We start from the raw sequence: 12725 nt of genomic DNA on the forward strand, positions 1-12725 counted from the left end.
TGAAGGGTGATTTTATAAAGAAATTGTACAAAATATAATTAAAATATCTATTTTTATTGAGATCACAGCACATGAAAGTCATATATGGCTACAGCATGGCAGTGTTGATCAGTAATGGAAAAATACCTTCAAGTTATTTCAAATATGGATTTGCTCAGAGCATCATACCACTATATATTTTTAAATTTTTAATGAAAACATTCCAACACAAAACAAACAAACAAACAAATAATGGACAGAAAACATCTGTAAAACTATCAACACATCTGCACTTACAGTAAGAATCAGTAGGTTCTCTGACACTTTATTCTTAGTTTGAACTCAAATTCAGTACAAATTCTATTTGTCACATACACTCATAAACAGTCATACACAGTATGATATGCAGTGAAATGGTTGTATGCCCATGACCTAACAGTCTGGTGATTGTGCTCCTAGATGTTATAATACTAATTATAGAAGCAACTAGTGTTTTGAGGATGTACAACAACATGAACTGTAAATATAAATAGATATAATGTGCTTCTATATTCACATATTATTTTGTCAAAATTCTATTGTATAAAAGGCATCAAACACATTGAGGCATAATAGTATTTCTTATGAGAGAGAGGAAATACATTTACATTCTCCTGATTAAACAAAAGGGTTCTAGCAGACAAGAGCCATGTGGATGTATATTCGTCTGGGTACAGGATATAGAAGGTGTTACCACATAAGACATCAGGAAGCACAGTGAGGGGTCTGTTCTCAGGGCACAGGGATCTTCTTATTAGATTCCTTCTTATTATCCAAATTTTCTGACATGTACTGTACATGGGTGGTGTCCGTCTAGACCAATACTTCCATTGTAGTGTTGAGCTGCCTGGAGCAAAAAGGCCAGGGATGATTATTTTTTTTGTCCCAGTTCAGTCCTGTCTTTATTTCAGACTGTTTGAGTGTCTGTGGCTTTACAAACTCTGTTATCCAGTGACAAAATAGTCGGTCAATGTCTGAAAGATTCCCTTTGACACTTCTCCTGTTACAGCTGCTCTCTCTGACTCTGAGCTGCTCACAGTTTTCCCATAAACCTCTTTACACAGACTGTGAGTCTCTGTGAGGTCTGAAAGTTTCTGTTTAAGAGTCTCCAGCTCTCTGTTCTTCTCCTCCATCTGTCTGCTGAACTCTTCCTGCATCTTTGTTTTAGAGGCCAAAATGTTTTTTTGAAGTTCAGGCAGGATGATCTTCATGAGGTCCATCCTGACCTCTCCCTCATACGCCTCCCTGATCTCATCCATCTCCTGTTGGTGTCTCTCCTCCATCTCTCTCCTCTCCCTCTCTCTCTTTTCTTTTAGTTTCTTCACCTTTTCTTCCATTTCTGCCCTTCGCGCTACCTCTCGTTTCAGCTCCCTCTCAAGTTCTTTCTTTTTCTCTTTATCTTTCTCTTCTTTCATCTTTCTCTCCAGTTCAGTTGTTCGGTCATTTAGTTGTCTGATGTCTCCTTCATGCTCCAGGATTTTTCCTTCCATTTTTCTCAGAGAGTCCTGCACCTCCTTATCTATTTTTTCCTTCACTTCAATCTCCTCTCTCCTCCTTTTCTCTTCTCTTTCCCTCAGGATCTTAGTCTCCAACGCTCTAATCTGAGATTCTGTCTCCAGGTAGATCTCACTGCTGTAGAATTTCTCTTTGCTTCCTTCCACCATTTTCTCTATCTTCTCCAGCAGCTCTGAGACCTGAGAACCATCGCCACTCTGCTTAATGTTGAGACAGTGAAACCTGTTCCCACATTTCTCCACCAGTCTCTGGACCTCCTGGTCTCCTGATTGAATAAACTCCTCAATGTTCTTCTTCTGAAGTTCATCAGTGACATTGAATATGATCATGGTGTTTCTCCAACATCTCTCTCCAAAAATATCCTCCATTTTCTCCAGCATCCCTCTCTCCTCCGCTGTAGACTGCTTTACAGGTATGACCAGGAGGAAGGCGTGGGGTCCTGGAGCAGACAAATGGACACAGAGTCCCACGTCATGTCTCAGCTTCTCCAGAGAGAGTCCAGGAGAGAACCAGTCAGGAGTGTCCACCACAGTCACCTTCCTCCCAGCCACCTCCCCCTGTGTGCTCTCACTCTGCTGGGTGGATGTAGATGTAGCTGTAGATGTAGCAGCCTGGTTCCTCTCCTCTCTGCTCAGGATGGTGTTTCCTGCTGCACTCTTCCCAGACCCCGTCCTCCCCAGCAGCACCAGCCTCAGTTCTGCTATAGGAACCGACACTGGAGAATGTGGACTAGACGATTCTCCACCTACTAATGATAAAGAATAAATAATTTAATACAGAATCACTTACTGCATTGTGGTGATTATATTGTTCTCTGGAGTACGGTGGTGGCCTGTCTGAACATTAATGATGAAAAGGCTATGGACTGTATGACTAGAATTAAACGTTTGTGTTATTGGAAACCAAACCCCCCCCCCACCATGAGTGATCTTTGCCCTATCACATGACAGAGACCAATCATGGCAGGTGAAGGCTAACATGTGCTTCTATTTCTCATTATTAGTTACTAATACTGTTTTATGCTAGAGTTACAATATTGATCTTTTCACTGTAATCTAATTAAGTGTCTAAATCTGCTTATTCTGTCTCTTTATATACATCTACCCCTAAACTAGTGTTGAGTTACACAGTGAAAAACTAACATTATTCACTTACAATCAGGACGATCTCCATCCATACTGTTTCTTCTCCTGATTGGTGCTGCTGAGTCCTGAGTCTCTCCACTCACTAGGAAACATCAGAACCAGTCAGAATGAGAGAGACATTCTTCTATAATTAATCACTTTCACTGTTTAAATTACACTTCCTTACAGTAGCTGAAGAGTTGCATCATTAAGTATCATTACAGTATATTTCATGTTCTTACATATGATTTATTAGGTGTAGATTTACTAGTTGTACTGATGTTTTTTTTTTAAACTTATTTTAATTAATACAAGTAACAAATTACTCACTATTTGGAGGGAACCCTTCCTTGCTGTTTCTTCTCCTGATGGGGGCTGATGATTCTGGATCTGTCTGTTCCTGCAGCTGCTTTGTTTTCTCCTCTAGAAGTCTGTCTTTCTCCTGAAGCTGTTTGTCTAGTTCAGTTAGTTTGTTTTTACTGGATTCCAGTTCATTCTCCACACTCTCCATTTGTCTCTCTTTGTATTTCAACTCTTTTTGATTCTCCTCTAATGTCCTCTTTGTTCTTCCTAGTTCTTCTTTCACCTCTCTGAGCAGTGTGTCCTTCTCTTCCAGTGTTTTATTCTTCATGTTAAGTGCATCAGTTCTCTCATTTAAAAGTCTGTCCTTCTCCTGCAGCTCTTTGTGTCCCTCCTTCAGTTTGGTTTTACTGGTGTCTAGCTCTATTATTACACTCTCCAGTTGTCTTTCTTTCTCTCTCAACTGAGACTGATTTTCTTCTAACATGTGATTTGTTCTATCTAATTCTTCTTTCACCTCTCTGAGCAGTGTGTCCTTCTCTTCCAGTGTCTTGTCCTTCATCTGAAGCATTTTTTGATTTTCTGTCAGGTATTTGTCTTTCTCCTGAAGCTGTTTGTCTCTCTCCATTAGCTGTGTCTCTCTCTCAGTTAGAAGTCTCTCTCTCCCTCTAAGCTCTTTGTTTTTTTCTGTTAACTCAGTTTTCTGTTGCTCCAGTACGATCATCATCTCCTGTAGTTGTCTCTTCTCATCCTGCAGCTCCTGTCCCAGTGTCTCCAGTTTGTTTTTACTGGTTTCCAGCTCTTTATCTGTGTTCTTTAGCTGTGTTTCTTTCTCACTCAGCAGTTTGTTCATATTCTCCAGTTGTGAGATTTTCTCTTTAACTTGTTCAGTAGCATGTTGAAGTTTATTATTAGTTTCCATTAACACTGCGTCTCTCTCAGAAAGAGTCTTCTCATTAGTCTCTAAACGTTCTTTTAGAATCTTCAGCTCTCCATTTTTCTCATTTAATTCTTTCTCCTTCTCCACAAGTCTGTTGTCCTTTTCCTCCACTTGTATTTGTGTCTCCTGTATCTGTGTGTCTTTCAGTTTCAGTTGTTGATCTCTCTCATGTAGAGCTCTGTCTCTCTCCTCTAGCTCTTTACTCGTCTTCTCTAGTGTTGTATTTGTATCTTTGAGTTGTGCGTCTTTCTCCTCGATGATTTTCTCTCTGTTTCTCAGTTCTGTATCTTTATTCTCTATTTGTCTTTTATAATCCTCCAGCTGTTGGTCTTTATGTTCCAGAGATTTTAATGCTTCCTTCGGGTCTTTAAAATATTAAGCAAGAGAGTGAACTGAATGATTAATGTGATCATAATCAGTCATCATTTACAGAAGTACAGCTTGTTATGACTAAAGCCAAATTTACAATATGTAATTATTTATTAGAAAAACTAAAGTGAGCAATTTAATTAATTAAAAACATTGACTGATTGATTTTATTATAGTAAAACCAGGGAGGTACTTCACACTCTTACTTATTATAATATCATCACATTTTATATACCCAAATGTAGGTCAGTTTAAAACTGGCTAAATGTTCAAAAGCTTTAATTTTAACTTTCTCAACCTTTTGAATTTTAAGGCCCAAAATAAAGAAAAAGCATAACATGAAAATAAATAATAAATTAGACTGTAATGTGTTTTGCCACCGTCAGCTGTAACGACTAAAATAAATATTCCATTTCCCACTAGTGAGACACCTGGACTTGCTTGGAAATAAGGAGATCAAGCCTAGGTGGGACGGGTGAGAGGCTGGCATGCAGAGTAGCACTCAATGTTGTATTCAGTTTGTTTTGTGCTTTTGATTCTCTGACAGTCACAGTGGAAACTCTGACTGATATAAACAGGTGGTTGTAAAAGGGAACAGAAATGTGATTGTCCATTTTGACATGGATGGACACTGACTGTCAGGTTGTATTCAGAATGAATCAAGGTCAACCTGTTTGAACTGAAGCTTCAGCCTGCTGTCTGCTGATTCATCCATCAGTTCATCTTCCAACACAGTGGACAGAATCATGTCTTCTGAACCAGAATCCACAGATAAAGGGTCCAAAAACCAAACAATTCTTTGTCCACTGAGAAGTAAAACTGCAAACTTTTGTGACAACAGAGTCTAATGCTGGGTTATACTGGATATGTTGACATGAGGTGAGGCTTCCAGACTTTTACTTAGGAATGAAAACATGACAAATCGTCCCTCCTTGACTCTTCTGTTGCAAAGAATAACTTCTCTTAATTCTAAAAGGTGATTAAGTTCACGTCCTCTTGAAAGCCATTATATTTATATATATACATTTCAGTGGTACAAGAACTGCAGATGATCTGCATCTAGTCTTTCACACAGAGCTGCACAACACACTGAGTTCAGTGCATTTTATAGATATAGTTCACCATTTCCAAAGACACGTTCATGACTTCATGCAGTTCTGATGACATCTGCTTTATAGCTAGACTTTCCCTATGTACAGTAAGAGACTGTGTGTCCACTTGGTGTCAGAGGTTCTTTTTTGGATCTGTTTTACAACACCACGATGTATTCCTATCATCATCTTAGCTTATTGTCTGTGCAAACACCATTACAGTATTTCCAATCAAGCCCTATTTTAGTGAAGAAATCATCAACGTAACTCATAACATTATCTGTAAGCCACTGTTCTTGTGTAAAGCTCTTTGCAAAAAAAAAAAAAAAACAAATCTACCTGCAAATTACTGTCCATGTGGAATCTAACAAAAACTAACAATAAAGCAGCGTTGCTAACGTTAATGAACTTGTCTCGCTGTATGGCAAATTATAGGCGTGTCTTTATTCTTTCCACAAGTTGACATTCAATGTCATTACTCATGAGAACAATTCTTCTGCTCATGGTGTCAGTAGACAGTGGTATGGACTGAATTGTGTTTGCAGTGGGTTCCCCATTAACTCCCTGCACAAATCTTAACCGTTATACAAAACAAGCTCCATCTATATGAGCAGAAACCAAATAACTATCTTTCAACAACGCTTCTGACTGCACTGTTAATATTGTGATGACCTTCTGTTGTGCCAGAAACACGACCCTTTTCATTATAAAATGTTCTTTTGGCTTCCCAACACATCTTGGGTGCTTTGTGTTTAAGTGTCTCTGAGCTTTGATGGTTTTTTTAGCTTCATTTGACATGATTTCAGAACATTCAACACACTGCCTGCCACTATAAATACACAATCAATGTATTTAACATCACTGAATACATTACAGCACATGTCTTGGAGCATTCACTAGCACAGGTTTATCTTCCACATTATAGTTTTATTTCAAAAAGTTCTCCATTTTGTAACTGTGTCCAAACATTAGCTAGTGTGTGTCAAAACATTTGTCTCTATCTGATGATGTGTCCATCGGCACTCTGATATTCTAATGTAACAGTACAACAGCCACGCCCCACTGGGTGAGAACGCCAGCTTTAGAGCAGGATGTCAAACTCAAATCACACCCAGTACATGTAGGCATTATTTAACATTATTTAACAGCCCATAAACTACAACTATTAATTTTTAATTATTTATTTATTTATTTTTCTGGTATTTAACATCTATTAAACTAGGCATCAAGTCTTAAAAAAGAAGAACAAAGTAAACAACTGTTAAATAAATAATCAATAATCAAGTTAAAGAAATATCAAGTGATAACATTAAATATATTGATGCTGTTTTTGTTGTTGTTTTTTTAGAAAAAAAAATCCCCAAATTTAAAAATATCTAACATTAGGAGATTCATGGAGAACTCACACAGGACTGTCTCTGTTAGGAACTGACATGTACTTAGTCTCCTGTCTCTCTCTCATCTTTACTTTTCCCCAGCAGACTGTATTTATTGCTCTGTACACTGGGTGATGTGTTTCAGATGTGTTTCAGGATTTGGCATCAATCACTGAATCCCATTTAAGGTGTGTTTGGACCCAGCGCCTTAAGTTTAAAACGTGTGACTTAAATTAATTCATAGTTACAGATATTAAAAGTTAAGCGTGCATAGTTTTTACTCCTCCATAAACACTTTCTGTGTGCTTTCTTTATAATATTTAAATAATGTTTATAATAGAGAATATAATAATAGAGAGTGTGGAAAAAAAGTTGTGAGTTTGAGATGCTTACTGGAGATCTCACTATTGAACACTTTACTGTACAACACATCATCAGGTGTGTTTACTTTTGTAGCTCCTTCCACACTCACCAGTCTGTAGAACCGAGTTCTTCATTTTCATTCTCTCATCTTCTGTCCATTTTCTGTTTCTCTATGAAACAGAATAAAGTGTAAAGGTTTTATACCCGACTCCATACTGTATGTAAAAAAAATGTGTTAAATACACATGAAGTGATTCTCTGGTCATGTCACTGTGTGTGTGTGTGTGTGTGTGTGTGTGTGAGACAGGTGATATTACTAACATTATACACTAACCTGAATAATATACGTATACGACACTGATTGTGTTTTATTGTAATTGTGACAATAAATATTTTATTTTTAATGTTTGTTATACGTTCATGACCATCAGTCAGCCATGATTAAAACACACAACACAATTCAGACACTGAGAGTTTGTCATGGATTTGTTCTCTGAAGTGACATTAATTTTTCCCTACAGATTTTAATAAAATGGTTTTAAGTAAATTAATGTTGTTCCTGGTGTTGGGTCTCTACACAGATCTTCATGTTAAATTAAATTTGTATTAAACCTTTTTATGTCTCTATAAATGAAATTTAAGACAAAGTTTGCAGATGGACTTCAATATGTGTGAAGGAAATAATTAATTTAGCTTGTTTTTCTTGCTTTATGATTTATTTTGTTTATGTTTAAACAAATTGTTTACAATCATATCAATAATTATGACATCAGTAATCACAGTAAATTGTTAACTGTCATGTTTTCCCTGTGTGTTCCTGTTGTGTGTGTTCTGTAGGACTTTCATGTTCATGTTTGTTCCAGACTTCAGTTCCCAGTATGCATTGCACCTCACATGTCAGTCACATGATGTTAATTGTGATCACCTGCACCTTGTTTAGTTTAATTAGTTTGTCTATTTAAAGTCGTGTTTCAAAGTCTTCTGTTTAGAATTCTAATGTATTTTTTTTTGTTTGCTTGTATTAGCTTTAGCATTAGCACGATCATTAGCATTAGCCTTTAGTTTGTAGCCGAGCCACAGCCATAGTTCACATGTGTTTAATGTATAAAGGAAAAACTTTTTTATTTAACATATTAATCTGTACTTGCATCCTGCCTGTTAAATGTCATTAACAAACAGCTCAATGTCCATGTTTCTATTCAATGTGTCAGTCGTGTGATAGTTTTTCTGACCATCACTGTGAGCTGTTACCATAGTAACCCATCACTGGGTAATAGACTTATTATAACAATTTAAGATGTTTTTAAGCTGCTAGTATCAGTAAGAGATTTATGAACAGTAATAGTTTAGTACAGTTTACTCACCTGATAAACACAGACGTCTTTTATTTTTTGATGATGTGACAAAAAAGACAAAGAAAGCTTGATTAGATTCCTAAAAATGCTTTGGTAATTTTTGTAAATGTCTCTGTATTATATGGAATAGTATTAGATATAAACATTCTGTGTCTGTTCTCAGTAAATACGTTTTGTCCTGCATTAGTTTGTCTCTCTTCTGTTTCTCTGCTGATTTTGCAAAAGAAATGGCTTTAGCTTTATCATATTAACTCTGTAAGAAACAAATTTACTGAATCACTCACTCACATTCTGTTATAATCTCTTTCATGCACTATTATCTAGCGTGGACTCTCTAACTCACTTCTCTCACTAAAGTTATATACAGTACACTACCTGGACAAAAAAGAAAAAACAGTAAACTTCATGAAAAAAATATGAACTGAACAAAATCATAAACGAATGTGATCTGATATCAAACACTTGGAGAAGTTAAATCATTTTTTAAAAATCCCCAGAAATATTACATCAGAAATCACAGAGCTCACAGGATTGGGACTAAACAGCTGTGTGACTATCAGAAAACCACTTGTTAATGAGGCTAATTAGAACAAAAATAATCTAATTAAATGTACTGAATGACCAGGTTATTACATCAATACATCATTATTCTTCCCAGATGTCCTGGACATACGCTGGGCTCTGTGAGCATGAGGAAGCATTTATACACAGGAATTATCCACCACATTACACACCATAAGGAAAGCATGTGATCAAATGAAATATTAGTGTGTGTGACTTTTTGTAATATTAGTCAGTCTCAGTAACTTTATAAAGGAGTTATTACTATAAACTTACAATCCAAAAAAAAAAACCTTAGCTTTTTATCGCTCAGTATCAGTGTGTAGGTCAGATTTGTGTGTGTGTGTGTGTGTGTGTGTGTGTGTGTGTGTGTGTGTGTGTGTGTGTGTGTGTAGAACACTAATGAGAAACTAGACAACAGCATGATGAATGTTCTGCCAGCGATCACAGTCTGTTGTGTTCACTACACTATGCTCATGATGCTCATATATCTATGTGTTATTGCACTCTGAACACACAGCACAGTCCAATCTATTTCATCTGTATAATAAATATATTATTCATGCAGCATAAACACATCACTATCAGAGAAAAAACTTTATACTCACACTCATCATCCTGTGAAAGTAAATAATAGACAGTGAAGATTTAATGCATGATTACAAATGTGGATTGTTTCATGTGAAAATGTGAAAGTAACTGTTACTCTGGTTAAAACACAGCTGATGTGTGTCTTAATAAAAAAGAGGAAAACTAGACAACAATCAGTCATCACACACAGTTAATCTGTATAATGTAGCATTGTGCTAATATACCGCTAGTTCCCCTTAAGGAACAGAAATATCTTGTGATTTATTGGAAAATACTATTTTCTGATATCTGCATGTATTTACCAATATACAGTATGTCAGTATATGTGCATTTCCCCCTGTGTATTTTAAATCTATAGTTAAATATTCTGTAATATATCTATGTGCTATTGTAGTACATAAAGGAATATACAGAATATCAGATTCCCACTTCCTTTAATTAAAAACACAGACATTTATCAATGTAAAACACTAAACAGATAACAGAATGATGTGCTTTGCTACTGACTCGTCTATATATTGGTTACGACAGCATATGATATGTCGCAGTAGACTTGGGAAGATGTGTGATCTCGTTCTGTTTTTCTCTCTTTCACTCCTAAATCCCTCTCTCCTATTATAGAAGTTTTATAAATGAAGTGAAGGACTTCTGTTCTCAGTTCAGTCAGGTTGTCTTTATGCTGTGTGCATTAACATGACTTACTACTGTTAGCTTAAAGAGACTAAACGCTAGACCGAGTCAACTCTTTAATGCTTTTTCACAATATGGTGTGATTGTTATGCAGAGCGAGTGATGGCAATTATTCTGTCTACAAGCACTGAACACTGTTAAAGCTCTGATTTATGTTTATTGTGAAGTTTCAGGAAATGTCATGTCACTCTGTGTTTCAGTAAGAACACAATTAAGAGTCACTGATTATGAAAATAATACAAAAATACTGATATGTTACTTGGACACTTGCAAAATAGACAACTGTTCCATCCAGAGGAATCCTGGGAAATGTTATATTTTTATTCTTATATGATTCTGTATGAGATTCTGATGGAGTCTGGCAGTGGTGTGTGTTATATGTTACATGTTTGTTGTGTCTTTTACTCGACATGGTAAACGTCTCTGTCTACATTATTGCAGTGCAGTGGGGTTACACACAGGTGCATTGTGGGAAAGAAGCTGACTGATGGAAGTGGAATCTCACTTACTGATCATTAAAATCTAAATCATGTGATAAGTTTATAAAATATCAGTGTTTATCATTAGTGTGAAGTCGAGTTATTTACTTACCCATGCTAAAGGTCCTGTGTGAAACAACAGAGAGAAATGTAATGTTAGATAAAATATAATGAGAAAAACTTTTGATTTACAGACCAAATAGCTTCATTGTTTGCTTTTAGTTCAAAGATGTTCAGCTAAAATTTAATATTTATATTGTAAATGGTAAATAATAAATCATTCATAATGAAACAATTAAATACTCGGTGCAGTAACACACATCTGTGATCAACTGGTGAATAAGACACGTCATATCGAATGAAAATGCTGCGCATCACTGTATCAGGGAAAATTTATTACAGCATTAATAACTATTATTAGAGTTATTATTACACCATTAATTAATTCCGTTTCCGGTAGTGTTTCCTGCTAAACTCTGAATAAGCAGCTCATTTAGTTGTCATTAGATGTGCAGAGAAAATTATTGTTGAAAACTTCAGTCCAGTAAAACTGTTATGTGCAGTGCCTTACTTACATGAGTGATCTCTGCCTAAAGCTCAGACCAGACTATTAAAGACTAAAGAACTTCCACTCTGACAAATTCCATGTAACAACGCTTCTGTCTCTGACGCAATTTTACATCTTTACATACAGAAATTCCCATATTCGAGGGCGAGGCTTTAACTGTAATGCCACGGGCAAATCCACGGCCAACTACACAATACACACACACTCACACACACACACACACACACACACACACACACACACACACACTGCTCCCTCATGATTGTTTTTAAAGGTAAAGTGCAGGTTAATTTGTTTTATTTTTCTTTATATTTTTTATTAATTATTTTTATGTATTTCTTTTTTTTGGGCTGTGGACCAAATTATTTGAGTTTCCATTATTTCTTATGAAAAAATTCACTTTGATTTATGAGTGTTTTGAAATACTAACACGCTTCTGGAACGAATTGTGTTTGTAATCCAAGGTTTCCCTGTAGATATTTAGAATCTTTGTAAGAGTGCGCTTCACTTGTAAGAGTGTGTTGTGACGCCCCGCAGCCCCGGCCAGCCTTATATCTCTTTGTAGGAAATAACTTAAATGTATAATTATACAAAACAAAGTGAATCTGAATGTGATCTCAGGTAATCCAATAGGCTAAAATCCACACTGTAATAGACCTGGAACATTCTACACCCTTTGGAGGTCAAAACTAAAGTGTGATGTTTGCCAAGGAAGCCTTTGAGGAGCAGCCCTCACCATTCAGGTCTGTAAATGAGTTTGTACAGGAACTTCAAACAAATATCAACAAAGTTCTCCCTATCATGTGACGACACGTGTAAAAGGCACAAGAGAAGAAGAAGCAGGCCTATGACCACTCGGCTTAGTCACGTGTGTTTAAGGTGGGCGATCGCGTACTGCTGCTTCTCCCCAGTGCTACATTCACGTTCAAGGACCCTGAATCGTTGTGGAACGAGTCGGGCCAGTGAACTATCGTCTGTAACAGCCGGGTAAGTGTAAAAGCACTGAGCTGCTCCTTAGCCGTTGCCTCTCTCTTACTGCCACAGAGAAAAGTCACCACCTTATTCATCAGAGAGAGGATCTGATGTCAATGCAGAATCAGGAGCTGAGTGAACTTGTGGATCAGTTTGTGGACTGATTTGTGTAAAACTCAAGTCCAACACTAAAAGCTGTAACTCCTGTTATTAGTCTCTGTTATTAATTTACAGCCGTATAGAAGTGGAGAAGTGTGTACACAGTGCATTAGTGTGTGCCAAGTCAGATACCTTACTAACTAATGTGTGTTCTCTGGACTGTTATACACCTGTTATTAACCACTAGTCAGATATTCTTACTCTAAAAATCTCAAACATCAGACATTTACATTTATGGCATTTGGCAGACACCC

The 12725-nt window shown here is 36.6% G+C and overlaps 1 protein-coding gene across 1 annotated transcript; it reads right to left on the bottom strand.

Moving 5' to 3' along the window:
• Positions 1 to 35: 35 nt before the first annotated feature.
• On the bottom strand, positions 36 to 2718 carry LOC128512059 (GTPase IMAP family member 7-like). The gene is made up of 2 exons (XM_053485187.1): positions 2689 to 2718; positions 36 to 2281 (listed from the first exon to the last, which is right to left on the bottom strand). The coding sequence occupies exons 1-2, from the start codon at positions 2708 to 2710 to the stop codon at positions 963 to 965; spliced, it is 1341 nt and encodes a 446-aa protein (XP_053341162.1). The 5' UTR covers positions 2711 to 2718; the 3' UTR covers positions 36 to 962.
• Between the last annotated feature and the right edge of the window lie 10007 nt (positions 2719 to 12725).

This window comes from Clarias gariepinus, chromosome 24 (assembly GCF_024256425.1).
Source record: "Clarias gariepinus isolate MV-2021 ecotype Netherlands chromosome 24, CGAR_prim_01v2, whole genome shotgun sequence".
In the NCBI taxonomy this organism is placed as follows: Eukaryota; Metazoa; Chordata; class Actinopteri; order Siluriformes; family Clariidae; genus Clarias; species Clarias gariepinus.